General features: G+C 41.4%; 1 protein-coding gene across 1 annotated transcript in view; it reads right to left on the reverse strand.

The window, feature by feature from the left end:
- VIPR2 (vasoactive intestinal peptide receptor 2) overlaps positions 1 to 23,322 on the reverse strand; it is a 250,891-nt gene that overhangs the window by 182,622 nt on the left and 44,947 nt on the right. The window contains exons 3-4 of the mRNA XM_064285058.1: positions 15,162 to 15,269; positions 5,903 to 6,000 (exon numbers count right to left, since the gene is read on the reverse strand). Of these exons, the coding sequence (XP_064141128.1) occupies positions 5,903 to 6,000; positions 15,162 to 15,269 (206 nt within the window). The remainder of the gene's footprint in view (positions 1 to 5,902; positions 6,001 to 15,161; positions 15,270 to 23,322) is intronic.

Genomic DNA, 23,322 nt, shown 5'->3' on the forward strand with positions numbered 1-23,322 from the left:
GGAGGGAATAAGGAAATTCTTAGAAAGCAACGATAATGAAAATACCTCCTATCAAAACCTCTGGGACACAGCAAAAGCAGTGCTCAGAGGCCAATTTATATCGATAAATGCACACATACAAAAAGAAGAAAGAGCCAAAATCAGAGAACTGTCCTGACAACTTGAACAAATACAAAGTGAGCAACAAAAGAACCCATCAGGCACCAGAAGAAAACAAATAATAAAAATTAGAGCTGAACTAAATGAATTAGAGAACAGAAAAACAATTGAAAGAATTAACAAAGCCAAAAGCTGGTTCTTTGAAAAAATTAACAAAATTGATAAACCATTGGCTAGACTGACTAAAGAAAAACAGGAAAGGAAACAGATAACCCGAATAAGAAACGAGAAGGACCACATCACAACAGAACCAAATGAAATCAAAAGAATCATATCAGATTACTATATAAAATTGTACTCTAAGAAATTTGAAAACCTAGAAGAAATGGATAAATTCTTGGAACAATACTACCTACCTAAACTAACACATTCAGAAGTAGAACAACTAAATAGACCCATAACAAAAAAAGAGATTGAAACGGTAATCAAAAAACTTCCAACAAAAAAAAGTCCTGGCCCAGACGGCTTCACTGCAGAGTTCTACCAAACCTTCAGAGAAAACTTAACACCATTACTATTGAAGGTATTTCAAAGTATAGAAAAAGACGGAATACTACCCAACTCATTCTATGAAGCTACCATCTCCCTGATACCAAAACCAGGTAAAGACATTACAAAAAAAGAAAATTATAGACCTATATCCCTCATGAACATAGATGCAAAAATCCTCAACAAAATTCTAGCCAATAGAATCCAACAACACATCAAAAAAATAATACACCCTGATCAAGTGGGATTTATACCAGGTATGCAAGGCTGGTTTAATATCAGAAAAACCATTAATGTAATCCATCACATAAATAAAACAAAAGATAAAAACCACATGATCTTATCAATAGATGCAGAAAAGGCATTTGACAAAGTTCAACACCCATTTATGATAAAAACTCTCACCAAAATAGGAATTGAAGGAAAATTCCTCAACATAATAAAGGGCATCTATGCAAAGCCAACAGCCAATATCACTCTAAATGGAGAGAACCTGAAAGCATTTCCCTTGAGAACGGGAACCAGACAAGGATGCCCTTTATCACCGCTCTTATTCAACATCGTGCTAGAAGTCCTAGCCAGGGCAATTAGGCTAGACAAAGAAATAAAGGGTATCCAGATTGGTAAGGAGGAAGTAAAGCTATCACTATTTGCAGATGACATGATCGTATACATGGAAAACCCTAAGAAATCCTCCAGAAAACTACTGAAACTAATAGACGAGTTTGGAAGAGTCTCAGGATATAAAATAAACATACAAAAATCCCTTGGATTTCTCTACATCAACAAAAAGAATACCGAAGAGGAAATAACCAAATCAATACCATTCACAGTAGCCCCCAAGAAGATAAAATACTTAGGAATAAATCTTACCAAGGATGTAAAAGACCTATACAAAGAAAACTGTAAAACTCTGCTACAAGAAATTCAAAAGGACATACTTAAGTGGAAAAACATACCCTGCTCATGGATAGGAAGACTTAACATAGTAAAAATGTCTATTCTACCAAAAGCCATTTATACATATAACGCACTTCCAATCCAAATACCAATGTCATACTTTAAGGGGATAGAGAAACAAATCACTAATTTCATATGGAAAGGAAAGAACCCCCGGATAAGCAAAACATTACTGAAAAAGAAGAAGAAAGTGGGAGGCTTCACCCTACCTGATTTCAGAACCTATTATATAGCTACAGTAGTCAAAACAGCCTGGTACTGGTATAACAACAGGCACATAGACCAATGGAACAGAATTGAGAACCCAGATATAGATCCATCCACGTATGAGCAGCTGATATTTGACAAAGGACCAGTGTCAGTCAATTGGGGAAATAATAGTCTTTTTAACAAATGGTGCTGGCACACCTGGATATCCATTTGCAAAAGAATGAAACAGGACCCATACCTCACACCATGCACAAAAACTAACTCCAAGTGGATCAAAGACCTAAACATAAAGACTAAAACGATAAAAATCATGGAAGAAAAAATAGGATCTACCCTAGGAGCCCTAATACAGGGCATAAACAGAATACAAAACATTACCAAAAATGATGAAGAGAAACCAGATAACTGGGAGCTCCTAAAAATCAAACACCTATGCTCATCTAAAGACTTCACCAAAAGAGTAAAAAGACCACCTACAGACTGGGAAAGAATATTCAGCTATGACATCTCAGACCAGCGCCTGATCTCTAAAATCTACATGATTCTGTCAAAACTCAATCACAAAAAGACAAACAACCCAATCAAGAAGTGGGCAAAGGATATGAACACACATTTCACTAAGGAAGATATTCAGGCAGCCAACAGATACATGAGAAAATGCTCTCGATCATTAGCCATTAGAGAAATGCAAATTAAAACTACGATGAGATTCCATCTCACACCAACTAGACTGGCATTAATCCAAAAATCACAAAATAATAAATGTTGGAGAGGCTGCGGAGAGATTGGAACTCTCATACACTGCTGGTGGGATTGTAAAATGGTACAACCACTTTGGAAATCCATCTGGCGTTATCTTAAACAGTTAGAAATAGAACTACCATACAACCCAGAAATCCCACTCTTCGGAATATACCCTAAAGATACAAGAGCCTTCACACAAACAGATATATGCACACCCATGTTTATTGCAGCTCTGTTTACAATAGCAAAAAGCTGGAAACAACCAAGATGTCCGTCAACGGATGAATGGGTAAATAAATTGTGGTATATTCACACAATGGAATACTACGCATCGATAAAGAACAGTGACGAATCTCTGAAACATTTCATAACATGGAGGAATCTGGAAGGCATTATGCTGAGCGAAATGAGTCAGTTGCAAAAGGACAAATATTGTATAAGACCACTATTATAAGATCTTGAGAAATAGAAAAAACGGAGAAGAACACATACTTATGTGGTTACAAAGAGGGGAGGGAGGGAGGGACAGGGGTTTTTATTGATCAATCTGTAGATAAGAACTGCTTTGGGTGAAGGGAAAGACAACACTCAATACAAGGAAGGTCAGCCTAATTGGACTGGACTAAAAGCAAAGAGGTTTCCAGGATAAAATGAAAGCTTCAAAGGTCAGCAGAGCAGGGGCTGGGGTCTGGGGAACTTGGTTTGAGGGGACTTCTAAGTCAATGGGCAAAATAATTCTATTATGAAAACACGCTGCATCCCACTTTGAATTGTGGTGCCTGGGGTCCTAAATGCCAACAAGCGGCCATCTAAGATACATCAATTGGTCTCAACCCACCTGGAGCAAAGGCAAAGTAAGAACACCAAGGTCACACGACAACTAAGAACCCAAGAGACAGAAAGGGCCACATGAACCAGAGACCTACATTATACTGAGACCAGAAGAACTAGCTGGTGCCCGGCCATAATCGATGTCTGCCCTGTCAGGGAGCACAACAGACAACTCCTGAGGGAGCAGGAGACCAATGGGATACAGACCCCAAATTCTCATTAAAAGACCACACCTAATGGTATGATCGCGACTAGAGGAATCCCAGAGACAATGCTCCCCAGAACTTCTGATGGCACAGGACAGGAACTATCCCCGAAGACAAATCATCAGGCATGAAAAGGACTGGTCAGTGGGGGGGAGAGAGATGCTGATGAAGAGTGAGCTAATTAAATCAGGTGGACTCGGGAGAGTGTGTTGGCAACTCTTGACTGGAGGGGGGATGGGAAGATAGAGAGAGAGGGAAGATGGCAAAATTGGCACGAAACGAGAGACTGTAAGGGCTGACTCAATAGGGGGAGAGCAAGTGGGAGAAGGGAGTATGATGTATGTAAACCTACATGTGACAGACTGATTGGAATGGTAAATGTTCACTTGAAGCTTAATAAAAATAAAAAAAATAAAAAATAAATAAAAAAAAAGAGAAAGTCCCTCTACAAGAAAGAAGCATGAGAGAAGATTTGTTAATTTCCTCTGGAGAAACGGTCTGACATAAATACTGCTACAGATTTCACTGGGTGTCAGGGATAGTAGATGGGACCAGGAATACTGAGAGAGTGAAAAGGTACCAAAGTGAGCAAAAGGAAAAAGCATATAATGGCAGGTCAGCTGTACAGACAAATAATTTCACTGAACATTTTGTGTGTTTATAGAAAAATATTTGTATGTGTATAAAAACAACCTTAAGTCTATACCCATATTGCTGATAGCTTGCCAGTTGCTGTTCAGTCAGTTCTGACTCATGGCAACCCCACGTGTGTTGGAGTAAAACTGTGCTCCACAGGGTTTTCAACGGCTGGTTTTTTAAAAGTAGATTGCCAGGTCTTTCTTCTGAGGTGCCTCTGGGTGGACCTGAACCTCCAATCTTTCAGTTAAGAGCCAAGCATGTTATACCTTTGCAACACACAGGGATTCCTGCCAATGCTGTGATGTTGTCAACTGCCGTTGAGCTAGCCCTTAACTCATAGCAACTCCATGCACAATGAACAAAATGCTGCCAGGTCCTGCACCATCCCTACGACTGTTTGAGATCAGACCGTTGTGATCTATAGGGTTTTGACTGGCTGACTTTTGGGAGTAAATGGCCAGGCCTTTCTAACTACCTAGACTGGCTTAAGACTGGAAGCTCCGCTGAAACCTGTTCAGCATGACAGCAACACACAGCCTCCACTGACAGACAGGTGGTGGCTGTGCCTGAGGTGCACTGGCCAGGAATCGACCCTGGGACTCACACATGGAAGGCAAGAATTCTACCACTGAACTACTACTGTCCCATCAATGCATAACCCTGTGTTAAATGTACACAGGAAATGTGTCAGGTTTACAAGGTGCTTGCCCACCCACAACAGCACTGTGAGGTAGGTGAAAATGACACAGACTGTTCTGACCAAGGGCTGAACCGTACCTCCTGAGAAGGGAGAGTGTGATCCATTTTGTGGTGATAAACAAAATAAACCCTAATCTGTCCACAATTCAGGGTGAGAGTGCAGGAAAAACAGCTGTCCGATTGCTAGTGCGGAGAAAGTTTACACAGACAGAATTCCTGAGTAAAGACTTTTACCAGAATTGAAGTCTGATAGGTTCGCTGCTTAGGAAAAACGTCCTCAGTTACTTAGTAACCACATTACCAGTGAAAAGGTTTACTGAGAATAAGACACCTCCATGACCTCCTTGAAAACTGTGCTGGCGAGCTGACGCAGACCTGACAAGGGTGAATCATCAACAAGGGTTTTGAGGTAAACTGTTAGCAGCCAGCCTGCTCCCCAGACACCTCTCAGGCTTTGAGGAACTCAGTTTCTTAGTTTGCAGAAGAATACTTTCATTTAGCTTCTATCTCCTGCTGGCTTAATTAAGGCTAAGAAAACTACTGGGACAGCTTCTCAGCAGCTCATCTTGAGGCAAAATCTTAAATGAGACAAGGATGCGGATGGCAGGGAAGGCACACCGCTTAGGATGCAATCGAAAAAGCTAAGCTCATTTCAGGCGGGGGAGATCCCCATCTCCAAGTATCTCTCTGTAACTGACCTCCAGCAGTACTCTAACAGTGGGTAGAGACCCCACTCCTTCCCCTCCTCAAACATTAGGACACTAGAAAAGGATCCCAAATACCAGGCAACAGAACCGAAAGGGACTTTGATTATTTTAGTCAATAAGGAGGAACACTGTTACTCAGAGGAAAGGACATCTAAATAATTATTTTAGGCCAGGAAACAGACATCATCTAATATGGAGTTTCAGAAACCTGAATGAAAAAGATACAAAACGTGAGACACCACCCAGGGACGCTCTTACCTTGTTTTCATCCTCGAGGTCATTATAGCCACATGCGTTTATGAAATCTGGGAACATCTCAGACCAGCCATCACTTGTACAATTTTTGCTTAGGTTTCCTGTAAATGTAAAGGTCAGACATTTGATCTGCAACTCCACAAAAACTGGCCTTCATACCAGTAATTTAGAAGTGCTTAAACCTGTACTGTCTGAAAACGCTTCCAAATTCTTAGGGGTCAGCTAAGACACAATAAAAAGAGAAGTAATACTAGAGTCAGAGGTCTTGAGTTTGAATTCCAGCTCACCCACTGAATGGCTGTGTGCACTTGACCTCTCCAGGCTCAGTTTCTCATCCATATAACCTGGCCAGTAAATCCTACCTCCTGGGATTGTTGTGAGACCTCAGAGATGAAAATGAAAATTCTTTGTATACCATACAGAACAAAAGTATAATAATAAAAATAATACTATTATTACAACATATCCCCACATGTCTGTCAGTTTGTTGTACTGTGGGGGCTTGTGTGTTGTTGTGATACTGGAAGCTACACCACCAGTATTTCAAACATAAGCAGTGTCACGCATGGTGGACAGGTTTCAGCGGAGCATCCAGACCAAGACAGACTAGGAAGAAGGACCTGGCAGTCTACTTCTGAAAAAATTGGCCACTGAAAACCTTATACATAGCAGCGGAACACTGATATCGTGTCGGAAGATGAGCCCCTCAGGTTGGAAGGCACTCAAAAGACAACTGGGGAAGAGCTGCCTCCTCAAAGTAGAGTGGACCCTAATGATGTGAATGGAGTCAAGCTTTTGGGACCTTCATTTGCTGATGTGGCATGACTCAAAATGAGAATAAACAGCTGCACACATCTATTAATAATTGAACCTGGAATGTACAAAATATGAATCTAGGAAAATTGGAAATTGTCAAAAATGAAATGGAACACATAAAGATTGATATCCTAGGCATTAGTGAGCTGAGATGGACTGTTATCGGCCATTCTGAATCAGACAATCATATGGCTTACTATGCCGGAATGACAAACTGAAGAGGAATGGTGTCACATTCATTGTTAAAAAGAGCATTTCAAGATGTATCCTGAAGTACAACATTGTCAGTGATAGTATAATATCCATACAACAACAAGGAAGACCAGTTAATATGACTATTATTCAACTTTACAGACCAACCACTAATGCCAAAGATGTGGAAATGGAAGATTTTTACCAGCTTCTGCAGTATGAAATTGATCAAACATGCAATCAAAATGCATTAATAATTACTGGTAACTGGAATGCAAAAGTTTGAAACAAACAAGGACTGGCAGTTGAAAAATATGACCTTGGTGATAGAAACAATGCCAAAGATTGCATAATAGAATTTTGCAAGACAGATGATAATTCATTGCAAATTCCTTTCTTCAACAACATAAACAGCAACTATACACGTGGACCTCACCAGATGGAATACACAGGAATCAAAGTGACTACATCTGTGGAAAGAGACAATGGAGAATATCAATATTATCAGTCAGAACAAGGCCAAGGGTTGACCGTGGAACAGATCATCAATTGCTCATATGCAAGTTCAAGCTGAAGCTGAAGAAAATTAAAACAAGTCCACAAGAAGCAAAATACAGCCTTGGGTATACCCCATGTGAATTTGTAGATCATCTCAAGAAGAGATCTGATGCACTGAACACTAATGCCTGAAGACCAGACGAGTTCTGGAATGACATCAAAGACACGAAACATGAAGAAAGTAAGAGGTCATTAAAAAGACAGGAAAGAAAGAAAAGACCAAAATGAAAGTCAGGAAAGACTCCAAACTTGCTCTTGAACGTAGAGAAGCTAAAGCAAATGGAAGAAACGATGAAGAGCTGAACAGAAGATTTCAAAGGATGGCTCAGGAAGACAAAGTGAAGTATTATAATGAAACGTGCAAAGACCTGGAGTTAGAAAATCAAAAGGGAAGAACAGGCTCAGCATTTCTCAAACTGAAAGAATTGGAGAAAAAATCTGAGCCTCAAGTTGCGATTTTAAAGGATCCTATGGGCAAAATATTCAACGAGGCAAGAAACATCAAAAGAAGATGGAAGGAATATACAGTCATATACCAAAAAGAATTGGTCAACATTTAACCATTTCAGGAGGAAGCATATAATCAAGACTATTGGTATTGAAGGAACAAGTCCAAGCTGTACTGAAGGCATTGGTGAAAAACAAGACTCCAGAAATTGATGGAGTACCAACTGAGATGTTTCACCAAATTGACGCACCACTGGAGGTGCTCACTCAAATATGCCAAGAAATTTGGAAGACAGCTACTTGGCCAACTGACTAGAAGAGATCCACATTTGTGCCAATTCCAAAGAAAGGTGATCCAACAGAATATGGAAATTATCAAACAATATCATTAATATCACAAGCAAAGTTTTGCTGAAGAGTATTCAAAAGTGGTTGCAACAACAAATCAACAGGGAACTGCCAGAAATTCAAGTCGGATTCAGAAGAGGACACGGAACAAGGGATGTTGTTGATGCCAGATGAATCTTGGCTGAGAGCAGAGAATACCAGGAAGATGTTTACCTGTGTTTTATTGACTACACAAAAGTACTTGATTGTGTAGGTCATAACAAATTATGGGTAACATTGCAAAGAATGGGAACTGCAGAACACTTAATTGCGCTCATGAGGAACCTGCACATAGATCAAGAGGCAGTCATTCAAACAAAACAAGGAGATACTACATGGTTTAAAATCAGGAAAGGTATGTGTCACGGTTGTATCCTTTCACCATACTTATTCAATCTGTATGCTGAGCAAAAAATCTGAGAAATTGGACTATATGAAGAAGAATGGGGAATCAGGATTGGAGGAAGACTCATTAACAACCTGTGTCACGCAGATGACACAACCTTGCTTGTTAAAAGTGAAGAGGACTTGAAGTACTTACTGATGAAGATCAAAGACCACAGCCTTCAGTATGGATTGCACCTCAACATAAAGAAAACAAAAAGCCTTACAACTGGACCAATAAGCAACATCATGATAAACAGAGAAAAGAATGAAGTTGTCAAGGATTTCATTTTACTTGGATCCACAATCAGTGCCTATGGAAGCAGCAGTCAAGAAGTCAAACGATGTATAAATCCGCTGCAAGAGACTTCTTTAAAGTGTTAAAAAGCAAAGATGTCACTTTGAGGACTAAGGTGCTCCTGACCCAAACCATGATATTTTCAATTGCCTCATATGCATGTGAAAGCTGGATATGAATAAGGAAAACCAAAGAAGAACTGATGCATCTGAATTACGGTGTTGGCAAAGAACATTCAATGAACCATGGACTGTCTTGGAAGAAGTACAGCGAAAATGTCTCCTTAGAAGCAATGATGGCAAAACTTCATTTCATGTACTTTGGACACGTTATCAGGAGGGACTAGTCCCTGGAGAAGAACACCAAGCATGGTAAAGAAGAGGGTCAGTGAAAAAGAGGAAGATCTTCAATGAGATGGACTGACACAGTGGCTGCAATCATGGGCTCAGGCATAACAAAGACTTTGAGGATGGTGCACGACTGGGCAGTGTTTCATTCCATTGTACATAGGGTCGCTAAGAGTTGGAACTGACTCGAAGGCACCTAAAAACAACAGCACGGTATTATTTTTATTATTTTGGAACAGAATGAAATCTCTTAACAGAGACTTTTCTGTCACTGTAGAGATATCCACAGCCAAATCCTAATTATTCTGGGGCCAATTATACAGTTTCATCCCAGCTCCTGACTGCTGCTTCTCCTTTTCTCTTGGCCAGTATCTTCGGCCATTTGCTGTTCTATAAAACCATGCCTAGCATGTGTATGTGGTAGGGTACCACTTGGTCACTAAGGGTGGATGAAAAATGACTGACTATAAATCATAAGATTTAATCTGCATGAAATAAAGGCAGTTTTACACTTATAATCCCGCTGTTTGCTCCTAAATAATTCTAAATCATTGTTTAAGTAATGTTTCCTTGATTAAAATAAAATTATAAATAATAAGATTTAATCTGCATGCAATAAAGGCAGTTTTACACTTATAATCCCACTGTTCGCTCCTAAATAATTCTAAATCATTGTTTAAGTAATGTTTCCTTGATTAAAATAAAATTATCTTTAGTAGATGACTACAAAAAAACGAAAGTGATGAAAAGATCTCAAAAGGCGTGATAGTGGTAATGAATTAAATATGGGAGGGAAAACAGGCAGTCACTTATTACCTGCTTCATGCTTGTTGCCTTCCCTGAAGCATCCATATAGGATGTGCTGAGTGGGTACTGGGATCACATCCCATGGAATAGCAGACAGAGGCTCAAACATGTCTACGGAACTCCCTGCAGTTAAGTCACAACCTGCAGTTTGCCAGAACCAGGCACCCAATCTCTTCTCCGTATCTGCTTGTTCACACTATCTAAAAAATGCCAAACCCATTGCCACTGAGTCCATTCCAACTCATAATGACACATAGACCCTATGGACAGAGTGGAAGTGCCCCACAGGGTTTGCAAAGCTGTAATCTTTATGGAAGCAGATGGCCCCATCTTTCTCCCATGGAGCAGCTGGTGTGTTTCAACAGCCAACCTTTCGATTAGCAGCCAAGTACTTAACCACTGCACCACTAGGGTTCCTATCTCACACTGTCTAGGGCTCAGCAAATTTTAGCAAAGGTTTTCACTCTCATGGTCTCTTTTATCTTCAGGGCCCCCCTGTAAGGTAGACTTTGTAGATATTACTATTCCCATTTTGTATGCGTGGAAAATAAGGTTTAGAAGGTTCAGGAACATGCTCAAGGTTCTGTAACTATAACGTGAGATATGTTTTCTGATTCTATAATCATGTTTGATCTTCTATACCATGGTGGTCTACCCATTCATCTGCTTTAATTAATCGGGTGAAATTGAGAGCAAAGTTAATTCATGTCTAGGTGGTAATATGCATAAGCACTTACTGTTAAGGCTGTGGGGTGAGAGGCAGGGGGAGCCCATGGTCCAGATCCTGATTCTACCAGGAAAGGAGGTGTGGATGGGATTGGTCTCAAAAAAGCCACTAAACAACATTATCTTGGGCTTCCCTGCCGTTTTCTCCCTAACACCATCATCCTTCAGGATTTTCTGACTCCCACAGCCACCCTCCTCCTGCTCCAACTCCCAGGGGAAGCTCCCAGCTGGCTCTAGGGGTAGCACAGGTAAAGACTGCAGTGAGTAAGAAGAAGCAAGATATAGCCTTAGAAGAGGCAAGGTTCTTGGATATCTGCTCCCACCGCCTTATATTACAGACAAGGAAAATGAGGCTCACAGAGTAAAAATGATGTGCCCATCACAGAGTCAGGAATAACACAACAACAATAATAGCAGCCATAGAAGTAGTTGCAATGACAGCTACCATTTACTAAGCACTTATCACATACCATGCTAAGACTCTTTAAACATATCAACTCATTTAATCCTGAAAACTAAATGAGGTAGGCCTTTTTATTATCCCCATTTATAGATAAGCTGAGGCTTAAAGAAGTTAAGTCGCTAGTCCAAAGTCACACAACTAAGTGATGGGAACAGATTCCAAGGCCAGGCAGTCTGGCTCTCAATGCTCGCAAGACTCTAATTCCCAACCTTGCGCAGCATGCAGGAGCCAGAGCTCTGTAGACAAGTGATGAGTCGTCTCTTTCTGAGGTGTGACCTTTTCCTTCTTACAGGGCAAAAACAAATCCAAAGAACACTTTTAAACACAATTTCTAATATTTAATACGAGTCACCCTATGAAATGGAGATCATACCCATGTAGGTTCGTCATCTTAATTGGCCTGACACTCTTTCTGAGACACCTGATAGGTAGAAGTGGAAGGAGGGCTTGTGAAGAAACACATGAGGCAATCACTCTGCAGACAGGTGGGTGAGGACCAGGGCAGGCAGGGGCTGTAGGCAGAGGCAAGCAAGCTAATTTGAGAGGCTGGGGTCTGAATCAGATGGCCTGCGGGCCTCCACCAACATGTAGCTCTAAGTTTAGCCCATTCCACAGGGCTCTCGGCATTGTCTGTGACAGGCAGGGGCGGATTAACCAATAGAAAAGGCAAGCACGGTGCTTACCTTGCCTACCAGATGGTCTGTAGTACACAACTTCACATGGGTTTCATCATCATGTTGACATGGTGAAGCCCAGGTGAAACTGTTCATTACAGATTAGTAAGTAAGCCCACGCTTACCTTGCTTACTGGGTCATTCGTCCCTGTCAAACCAAAAAACCAAACCCGTTGCTGTCGAGTTGATTCTGACTCATAGCAACCCTACAGGACACAGTAGAACTGCCCCACGGATTTCCAAGGAGCGCCTGGTGGATTTGAACTGCTGACTTCTTGGTTAGTAGCTGTAGCTCTTAAGCACTACACGACCAGGGTTTCCTCGGCCCTGTCAGGGATTGTACATTTGAAAAGAGGTGTTGATTCTGCAGGAAGGTGCTGTGGGGTTGGGAGAGAGACAGATGCCAGCCAGACCTAGAGGCAGAATCTCTGATGTGGTGAAAAAATGTCCAATTGTTCACTACAGAAGATCTAGTAAGCAAGGTAAACACCGTGCTTACCTTGCCTATTGGATAATCTGCTCCTGGTGACACATCCTCCCTCCCAGGTTCCCACAGTCCTTTCCAACACTTCACTCTGCAGGTTGGCACTCAATAAATGTAATTATGCCACTGATTTCACTCTCATCGAGAGCAAGGTTTAAGGCACCTGGCCTTACACAGCTGCAACAAATTTCGGCACCTGCGTCAGAAGGATCCTCAGAAGTCAGGGAGCCCTGTGCTGCCCAACACAGGGAAGATGGCCAGTGAGCCTCCATGTGGCACTATGGAGAAGGGAGATCACTACTTTCCAAGACAGTGGAGCCCCTTGTGAGCTCTGTTACAGGCATTCTGTTAATATTCACTCTTTGAGGAAGGTACATATTTTGGGGGGACACAATTCAATCCATAACATGCACTCAATGACCCAGTTTTCCCTACAGGTTATTATGAGGAGCAGCTATAAAATACGAAGAAGTATTCTATAAAGTATAAAGCAGCATACAGATTTAAGGCCCCACATTTTCTTAACTTCATATCAAGGCTTCCCATTTAACCCTGCTGAATTTCATCTTTGAGCCTTCAGCCCACTGGCATACAATCCAGTCACCCACAGCCCAACCGTACTTGACCTCCAGCTCCGTATCATGGCCATGTTCCTCTAAGTCACTGCAATAAATGCTCTGTTGAATAGTTCCAGAGCAATCTCATTCCATGTGGACATCAATAAAGTAGTCAACAAATCATCTAGTTGTAATTATTCAGACTTAGGGAAACTGTGGGGCCCTGGTGGAAGAGCGCTGCTAACCAAAAAGTCAGCAGTTCAAATCCACCAGGCGCTTCTTGGAAACCCTATGGGGCAGTTCTACTCTGTCCTATAGGGTCACTATGAGTCAGAATCAGCTCAACCACAACGGGTTTGGAATTTCTGGTTTTGGAAAGCTATGGCAAATTTCCTTGCAGTAGAGATATTCCCCAAAAGAAAATCTAATAGTAAGACAGTGTCATGCTTTCTGCTTTTGGAGGAAAAAAACATCAAGCATTTAAACCAAAACAGACCAAGGATCTTCATTCTCTAAAGTAGAAGGTGACAGAATGAGTCAAAGCAGAGCCGGATTCAAAGCTGACTTGGGCCCTGCGGTGCCCCAATTTGTTCCTGCCTGGAGGAGATGGTGCTGGGTACAACAGATGGCCCCAAAACTGAAGTTCTGGTGTTTGCCAGTGTGCAAATTATCAGGTGCTGGTGTGCTCCTCTAGAAGCCTTCAGAATCATTTTATCAGATAAGGAAGACCCAATCATTTGGGATGTCCAGGAGAATATTTACAGTCCAAACTATTGAGTAGAAATGTTATTGATTAGATGAGGATTCTTCTAAAGCTTAGATTCTCTACGACAATTCAGAGATGATTACTGATGCTAATGAACACATGAACGAAGCTTCAGGCTGTCCCCTGGCTGATTAATTCAAGGTAGGGAAGAATCTCATCTTGCAAGTCCTACAGAAGACATAAAATAAAATCTTCCTATTTTGAATCTCCTTTTTTTTCTATTTTGATCTGTGCTCCAAAACTCCCTGATAAAAGTACTTCAACATTACCAGTTCTCAAAGTTTTTACCCTTTAGCATCTGCCCAAGATAGAAACAGGGTCTTTAGAGTACTCAAAGGATTGGGTATTTCTGATGTCTAGAAGTATCTTCAATTTTTCTGGATAGATTTTTTTCATGTTGTGAAAACCTGAATCACTTATAAAATAAAACAGCCACCTCAGGAAGGAGGCAGGAGATGTCTGCCTGCTCAAGTGCCTGCAAGCATGCACGGAGTAAGCCCTCGGAGTAGGTGAGCCTACCTCCCCAGCCCCCATTATGTGCATTTTGAGTTTCTCTGGAGCTCAGAAAAAACTGCAGATATCCAAGCAATATCAAAGTGGGGAGCTGACAGCTGAAAAGAGTCAGTTCAATAAACCAGATGCTTCCTGAAAATAAGAAAGTATTTTCCTAGTCATTATTTGGATGTCAGAAGCCCTGGCGGCGCAGTTGTTAAGAGCTCGGCTGCTAACCAAGAGGTCAGCAGTTCAAATCTACCAGCTACTCCTTGGAAACCCTATGGCGCAGTTCTACTCTGTCCTACAGGGTCACCATGAGTTGGAATCAACTAGATGGCAATGGTTTTTTGTTTGTGTGTTTTTTAACTGGATGTCAAGACTGCAAGGAGTCAACTTTTCTCATTTCTCTCAAAGCCTCCAGAGGACATTGCTCTAACGGTTCGTGAGAACCCAAATCCTTCAGGGACAAACAGAATATTATCTATATTTTAAATTGTGTCTAAAGTCAATCACTTCTGCTTGTCTTAGCTACTATCTTACATATTTTGGGGGCTTTGATTTTTATTTGTCTGCTTATTTGGCTCCTTTTACTTAAGGAGAGTCCTTGTACAGCTGTTTCACTCTAGTTGCTCTTCCTTGTTTTCTCTGGGGTGGATGACCCCAGCAGGAAGCTCCATAAAGTAGTGTCTGTCACATGATGCTCACAGTTGTTCCATGATTCCACTCAGGAGAAAGAAATGGCTAGAATTTACCCAAAGAAACTGATGCTCTTGCTTCTTGCTGTCTTAATGGAAAACACATGACACTTTAAGAAATGAGCATTCTGGAGGAACACAGGGATTCAATACAAATAGAAAGTACCTGGCTTGCTGTAAAAATTGCTGAAAACTTTTGGGCAGGGGACTGTGACGGTCTCTCCTATGTCAGCAGGGCGCCAGCACGTAATGTTGTCCCAGACACCACTGCAGGCTAGAAGAAGAGAGAGGCAGAGAAAATGAAGGCAGGACTGCTAACTTATGTGCCTAAGAAAGTACACATAATCATTCCCTGGAGGGAAAGAGGTAACTTCATATGATCACATTTGTTTGAAAGCCTTACATATAGAAAGCCCATTAATTAGATAATTACCTTGAAAATTATTTTTCTGTGGGAAAAAAAATTGCACCAACCACATTGTTGAGAACACGGTTAGGTTGCTGTGTTCATTTTAATTACTTCTGCAGAAACAACCTAGATCTGTGGTGGGAAGTATGAGTGGTCCAACGTACGCTGTGTAATTTTTGAATATTAACAGAAACTCATTTTTTTTTTGCTTCTCTGCATTCCCCCAGTGTGTTAAACTAGGCACCACTAGGTGTTAGTATAAGTCTTGGAGGCTTAGGGTCCTCTCAGATGAAAGTATGCTTGTGCTTTAAGGAAATTTGACTTAAATGATAATTGGAAAATTAAAATATTTGACAACAGTTGGTTGATTTTAGCCATCAAGATCTAGATTAGTGTCAAAATCTTAGGTTATTTTAATGGAATTATCAAATAACTTAATTTGCATAATGTTATAGCTAAAGCATTTCTCAGATCTCTAATTTGATCATCCACCACCCACCCGTCAGTCTGTCATACTGTGATGCCCTTTGTGTTGCTATGATGCTAGAAGCTATGCCACCAGTACTTCAAATACCAGCAGGGCCACCCATGGTGGGCAGGTTTCAATAGAGCTTCTAGACTAGGACAGACTAGGAAGAAAGGACTGGTGATTTATTTCTGAAAATTAGCCAATGAAAATCTTACGGATCACAACAGAGTCAACAGTGTATTATGAGATACAGTACTGGAAGATGAGCCCTCTAGGCTGGAGGGCACTCAAAACACACAGTGGCTGTAACAATGGACTCAAGCATGCCAACGCTTGTGAAGACAGTGCAGGACTGGGCAACATTTCGGTCTATTGTATGTGGATGGGGCCACCATGAGTCACAGGCAACTCAATAACTACAACAATTTGACCTTAATAACAACTCAGAGAGGGTGAGTCACACAAATAAATACTGCATTAATCATCTTAAAGGTGAAAAGCACTAAGAAGGTTCAAATAGTTTAATAACTTACTCAATATCACATAAACAGTGAGAGAATCCAAATTTGAGTCCAGATTTTCTCGTTTTACAAATCCAAGGTTTTTTTTTTTCTTTAACTATATTTAATGGCTTCTAAAATTTTATATTTTCTTTAGATTTCAATATAGGAGAAACAAAGTGTTGGCCTAGGTAAAAATAAGTAAACAAATAATAGCTGTTGCTCTGTAACATACTACCCAGGCCTCTATAATAACGGCACAGATATATCAATGGAGCACACACATTTTTGTTTGAACACAGGAGTGTTTTACTCTTAAGAACATAGATATGCCTCTGAAAAGCTGGTTATAAGCCAAGTTTTGTAGATAAAAATACTTTCTACTGATGCAGATCAAAACTATAATGAGATTTCATCTCACTCCAACAAGGCTGGCATTAATCCAAAAAACACAAAATAATCAATGTTAGAGAGGCTGTGTAGAGATTGGAACACTTATACACTGCTGGTGGGAATGTCAAATGGTACAACCACTTTGGAAATCAATTTGGTGCTTCCTTAAAAAGCTAGAAATAGAACTACCATACAATCCAGCAATCCCACTCCTTGGAATATATCCTAGAGAAATAAGAGCCTTTACATAAACAGATACATGCACACCCATGTTCACTGCAGCACTGTTTACAATAGCGAAAAGATGTGGATAAATAAATTATGGTATATTCACACAAGGGAATACTACGTATCAATAAGGAACAGTGAGGAATCTGTGCAACATTTCATAACATGGAGGAACCTGGAAGGCATTATGCTGAGTGAAATTAGTCAGTTGCAAAAGGTCAAATATTGTATAAGACCACTATTATAAGAACTTGAAAAATAGTTTAAACTGAGAAGAAAACATTCTTTTGTGATTACAAGAAGGGGGAGGGAGGGAGGGTGGGAGGGAGGATTCACTAATTAGATAGTAGATAAGAACTACTTTAGGTGAAGGGAAAGACAGCACACAGTACAGGGGAGCTCAGCACAATTGGACTAAACCAAAAGCAAAAAAGTTTCCTGAATAAACTGAATGCTTCGAAGGCCAGCGTAGCAGGGGTGGGGGTCTGGGGACCATGGTTTCAAGGGACATCTAAGTCAATTGGCATAATAAAATCTATTAAGAAAACATTCTGCATCTCACTTTGAAGAGTGGTGTCTGGGGTCTTAAACGCTAGCAAGCAGCCACCTAAGATGCATCAATTGGTCTCAATCGACCTGGATCAAAGGAGAATGAAGAACTCCAAGGATACAAGGTGATTACGAGCCCAAGAGACAAAAAGGGCCACATGAACCAGCAACTACATCATCCTGAGATCAGAAGAACTAGATGGTGCCCGGCTACAACCGATGACTGCCCTGACAGGGAACACAACAGAGAACCCCTGAGGGAGCAGAAGAGCAGTGGGATGCAGACCCCAAATACTCATAAGACCAGACTTAATGGTCTGACTGAGACTAGAAGGTCCCTGGTGGTCATGGCCCCCAGAACTTCTGCTGGCCCAGGACAGGAACCATTCCTGAAGCCAACTCTTCAGACATGGATTGGACTGGACAATGGGTTGGAGAGGGATGCTGGTGAGGAGTGAGCTTCTTGGATCAGGTGGACACTTGAGACTATGTTGGCATCTCCTGCCTGGAGGGGAGATGAGAGGGTGGAAGGGGTTAGAAGCTGGCGAAATGGACATGAAAAGAGAGAGTAGAGGGAGAGAGTGGGCTGTCTCCTTGGGGGAGAGTAATTGGGAGTGTGTAGCAAGGTGCATATGGGTATTTGTATGAGAGACTGACTTGATTTGTAAACTTTCTCTTAAATAAAGCACAATAAAAATTATTTAAAAAATACTTTCTAATGGTTTTTCTTATAATGAAAAAATTTCATTATAAAAATATCTAGCAATGAATAAATGAGCATATAAACTCATACTACATAAATGCTTTCAATCACATTATTTAAAGAAAATATTAGTTTTCTTTAAAAACAGTCCAAATAAGCCATAAGGTATATGTATTACTAGGAACCTGGGATAGTCCTCTAGGGCTAGAGGACAAGGGTACAAGCATGCCCTGTGTGAAGTTATAATTAGACCCTAAGTAACTGTGCTATTTAAAGTGCCAAGCTCATAAACTGAACACCTTTTGACTCTGGTATATAAGAAAGACAGCTGGTGAGGCTGTGGATGAGATGGGCCATGACTAGGTTTTCTAAAGGTGAGCAAACAAAGGTGATGAAGAAAGTGAAGTTGTCCAGGTTTCTAGCGAAAACCTTCAAGGATTAGGAATATTAGCCCCAAACAAAAACCAACTGCTGTCTAGTTGACCGTGGCTTACAGCGACCCCATGTGTATCAGAAGAGAACTGTTCTCCACATAGTTTTCAATGGTTGATTTTTTTGGGGGGAAGTAGATCCCCAAGCCTTTCTTCTGAGGTGCCGCTGGGTGAACTTGAACCTCTGACGTTTCAGTTAGTAGCTGAGCACCTAACTGTTTGCACCACCTGGGGACTCCATAAAGTTAGCCCTAACTCTGATAAAATAGCATGTTGTAACAGCTTTATTGTTGACTGTTTTGAAGATACAACTTTCTTCACCAAAAAAAAAAAAAAAGAAATTTCTGCTTTAGTAATGAAACCCAAGCAGAGAGACATTAAGTTCACGGGTTCATTTCAAGCAATCTTCATACTACAGCAGAATTTGATTCAAGAACAGAAAGTTTCATTTATTGTCCTGTTCTGTGCATGTAAATCTTCCCTTTATTGGTTCATTTATTGAACTCCACAAACAAGGAACTTATGCCAAAAGCTTTGTTGTTGTTGTTGTCATTGTTAGGTACCATCGACTCGGTTCTGAGTCACAGCAACCCCATGCACAACAGAACGAAACACTGCCCGGTCCTGTGATACCCTTACATTGTATGGTTGAGCCTTTACTTTGTTATGCTTGAGCCCACTGCTGCAGCCACTGTGTCAATCCATCTCACTGAGGGTCTTCCTCTTGTCCCCTGACCCTCTACTTTACCAAGAATGTCTTTCTCCAGGGACTGATTCCTCCTGACAACATGTCCAAAGTATGTAAGACATAGTCTCGCCATCCTTGCTTCTAAGGAGTGTTCTGGTTATACTTCTTCCAAGACAGATTTCTTTGTTCTTTTGGCAGTCCATGGTATATTCAATATTCTTTGCCAACACCACAATTCAAAGGCATCAATTCTTTGGTCTTCCTTATTCATTGTCCAGCTTTCACACGCATATGATGCAATGGAAAATACCACGGCTTGGCTCAGGCACACCTTAGTCCTCAAGGTGACATCTTTGCTTTTGAACACTTTAAGGAGGTCTTTTGCAGCAGATCTGCCCAATGCAATGCGTCTTTTGATTTCCTGACTGCTGCTTCCATGGCTGTTGATTGTGGATCCAAGTAAAATGAAATCCTTGACAACATCAATCTTTTCTCCGTTTATCATAATATGACTTATTGGTCCAGTTGTGAGGATTACTGTTTTCTTTATGTTGAAGTGTAATCCATACAGAAGGCTCTGGTTTTTGATCTGCATCAGTAAGTGCTTCAAGTCCTCCTCACTTTCAGTAAGCAAGGTTGTGTCATCTGTATAACGCAGATTGTTAATGAGTCTTCCTCCAATGCTGATGCCCCATTCTTCTTCATATAGCCCAGCTTCTCGGATTATTTGCTCAGCATACAGAATGAATAGGTATGGTCAAAGGATACAAGGCTGACACGTACCTTTCCTGACTTTAAACCACTCAGTATCACCTTGTTCTGTCCCAACAACTGCCTCTTGATCTATGTACAGGTTCCTCATGAGCGCAATTAAGTGCTCTGGAATTCCCATTCTTCACAATGTTATCCATAATTTGCTATGATCCACACAGTCAAATGCCTTTGCATAGTCAATAAAAACACAGGTAGACATCCTTCTGGTATTCTCTGCTTTCAGCCAAGATCCATTTGCAATCAGTGATGATATCTCTGGTCCCACATCCACTCCTGAATCCGGCCTGAATTTCTGGCAGTTCCCTGTAGCCTCCCTTGAATGATCATCAGCAAAATTTTACTTCATGTGGTATTAATGAATGCCATGTCACTTCTCCTTCCTTCAGGGAGGTAAAGTGACATGGCGTTCATGCTTTACACTAAAAAAAAGTTCAGAGAAAAAAAAGCTCACAGAAATTCAAAATATAACAACAGAAATAAAAAGTTTAACAGAAGGGTGGAAAAGTTTAACAGAGAGTATTTCCAAGAAGTCATGGGAGGAAAAAAAACAAAGGAGAACAGAATAGAAAAGAAAGGCAAATAAGATCAATCCAAGATGACTGTCTTGGTTATCTAGTGCTCCTGTAACAGAAATACCACAAGTGGATGGTTTTAACAAACAGAAGTTTATTCTCTCACAGTCTAGGTGGCTAGAAGTCAGAATTCAGGGTGCCAGCTCCAGCGAAAGCCTTTCTCTCTCTGTCCTTTCTGGAGGAAGGTCCTTGTCATCAATCATCCCCTTTACTAGGAGCTTCTCAGCACAAGGACTCTAGGGCCAAAGATACATTCCACTCCTGGCTCTTCTTGCTTGGTGGTAATGAGGTTCCTCTCCTCTCTGCTCAATTCTTTTATATCTCAAAAGAGACTGATTGAAGATACAACCCAATCCTGTAGGTTGAGTTCAGCCTTATTAACGTAATTGCCTCTAATCCTGCCTCGTTAACATCACAGACATCAGGACTTAAAACACACAGGAAAATTACATCAGATCACAAAATGGAGGACAACTACCAATACTGGGAATCATGGCCTAGCCATGCTGACACACATTTTGTGGGGACGCAAGTCAATCCATAACATTCCACCCTTTGTCCCCCCCAAAATTCATACCCTTGTCACATGTAAAACAAGTTGATTACAACTCATGGAGACTCTATAGAACAGAGTATAACTGCCCCATAGGGTTTCCAAGGAGCAACTTTTGGATTTGAACCAGTGTTAGCAGCTAAGCTGTTCAGCACTGTGCCACTGGGGCTCAAAGTCTTAAGTCAACTTCAAGTCCAAAATCTTCTGGGGCTAAATTCTTTGTCATCTGTGAAATCTAGAATACAAGTTATATTTCTAAAGTACAATGGTGGAACAAGCACAAGGTAGACATTTCCATTAGAAATAGGAGAAACTAGAGAGAAAGAAGGGATAACAGGTGCCAAGCAAGTCAGCACAACACATTACATTAGCTCTCGAGACTTGAAAATAATCCTCTGTTCTCTGAGAACATTTAGGCAATGGTCCCATCCTCCAGACTATGGGCGTTGGCCATGTTCTCTGGATTCTGGGTGGAGGTCCCTTCAAGGCCCACTGGAATAGCAACTCTGTTCCCTTGGCTTTGGGAAACCCCATTCTCCTAGCCCATCTGAATGGTGACTCCACTTCCTTGGCCCTTGTGAAAGGCAACCCTGTCCCTTCAGCTTTGGGCAGCAGAATTGGACCCATCCCACTGGCCCTCATGAAAGAAACCCCCACACTTTGGAACTGAGTAGGTGAAGATCTGACACTATGAAACCTAGGAGGCTGTGCCCCACCCTTTGAGACCCCAGAGGTCATGCCCTTACCCTGTGAGACTGAGGCAGCTCTGCTTCCTGTGCTCCTTGTCTCTTCGGCTTCTGCTCCTTGTTCCTTGGCCTCTCAGCCCCTGGGGCCCTAGGGCCAGCCTGGTTTCTGCCCTGCTCAGGCAAGTGTTCCAAAGCTCTTTAGCTCTACTGGTAAGTGCCTAGAGGCACCCCACTCCACCAGGAAACCTCCTGCCCAAAGGCACTCAGCTCTCTTGCTCCATGGGTTGGCAAGCCTAGCTCCACTGATAAATACCCAGAGGCATCATACTTCACCAGGAAGCCTCCTGCTCGAATGCACTCAGCTCTCTTGCTTTGTGGGTCGGCTCCCAGGCCATCTCAAGCCAGTCTCCTGGTCCTGCTGCTACCATTCCTCTGCTGCTGTTTCTCACCATCTGCACCATCTCCAGTGTAACAGCTCTCCTCATTTCCTTCTGAACCCTCACCAGAATTGTCTTTGATGTCCATAATTCCACTAACAGTCTCTTCAAGGCAATTTAGGCTTTTACTATTAGGCACGTTAAAACTCTTCCAGCCTCTACTCATTCACAGTTTCAAAACTGCTTCCACATTTTACGTCTGTTAAGAGTAGCACCCCACTCCTGGTACCAAATTCCATCTTAGTTACCTATTGCTGCTATAACAGAAATACCACATGTGGATAGCTTTAATAAACAAATTTATTCTCTCACAGTCTAGGAGGAGAGAAGTCCAAATTCCGGGCACTAGCTCCAGGGTGAGACTTTCTCTGTCCATCCTGGAGGAAGGTCCTTGTTATCAATTTTCCCAGGTCTAGAAGCTTCTCAGTGCAGGGGCCCCAGGTTCAAAGGATATGCTCTGCTCCTGGCTCTTCTTGCTTGGTGGTAATGAGGTACCTGTATTCTCTGCTTGATTCTTTAATATCTCAAAAGAGACTTACTCAAGATACAACCTAATCCTGTAGATAGAGCTCTGCTTCATTAACATAACTGCCTCTAATCCTGTCTCATTAACATGATAAAGGTTAGGATTTACAATATATAGGAAAATTACATCAGATCACATAATGGAGGACAACAAACAGTACTAGGAATCATGGCCTAGCCAAGTTGACACACATTTTTGGGGGACAAATCCAGTCCATCACAAGGTCCGATATCCAACTAAGAGAAGATCCAGAGAGGGGATGGGGAGAAAAAGCAGGAGGTATTATCAAGGAACTAATAAAAGAAAAGCACAGAGAACTGAGACAGTAAAAACAAACATACCAAGACACACCACCTAGAAATTCTGGAGCACCAGAGTAGAGGGGAAAGCCTAAGAGCTTAATGATAAT

The sequence above is a fragment of the Loxodonta africana genome, chromosome 4 (genome assembly GCF_030014295.1).
Source record: "Loxodonta africana isolate mLoxAfr1 chromosome 4, mLoxAfr1.hap2, whole genome shotgun sequence".
NCBI classification, from domain to species: Eukaryota; Metazoa; Chordata; class Mammalia; order Proboscidea; family Elephantidae; genus Loxodonta; species Loxodonta africana.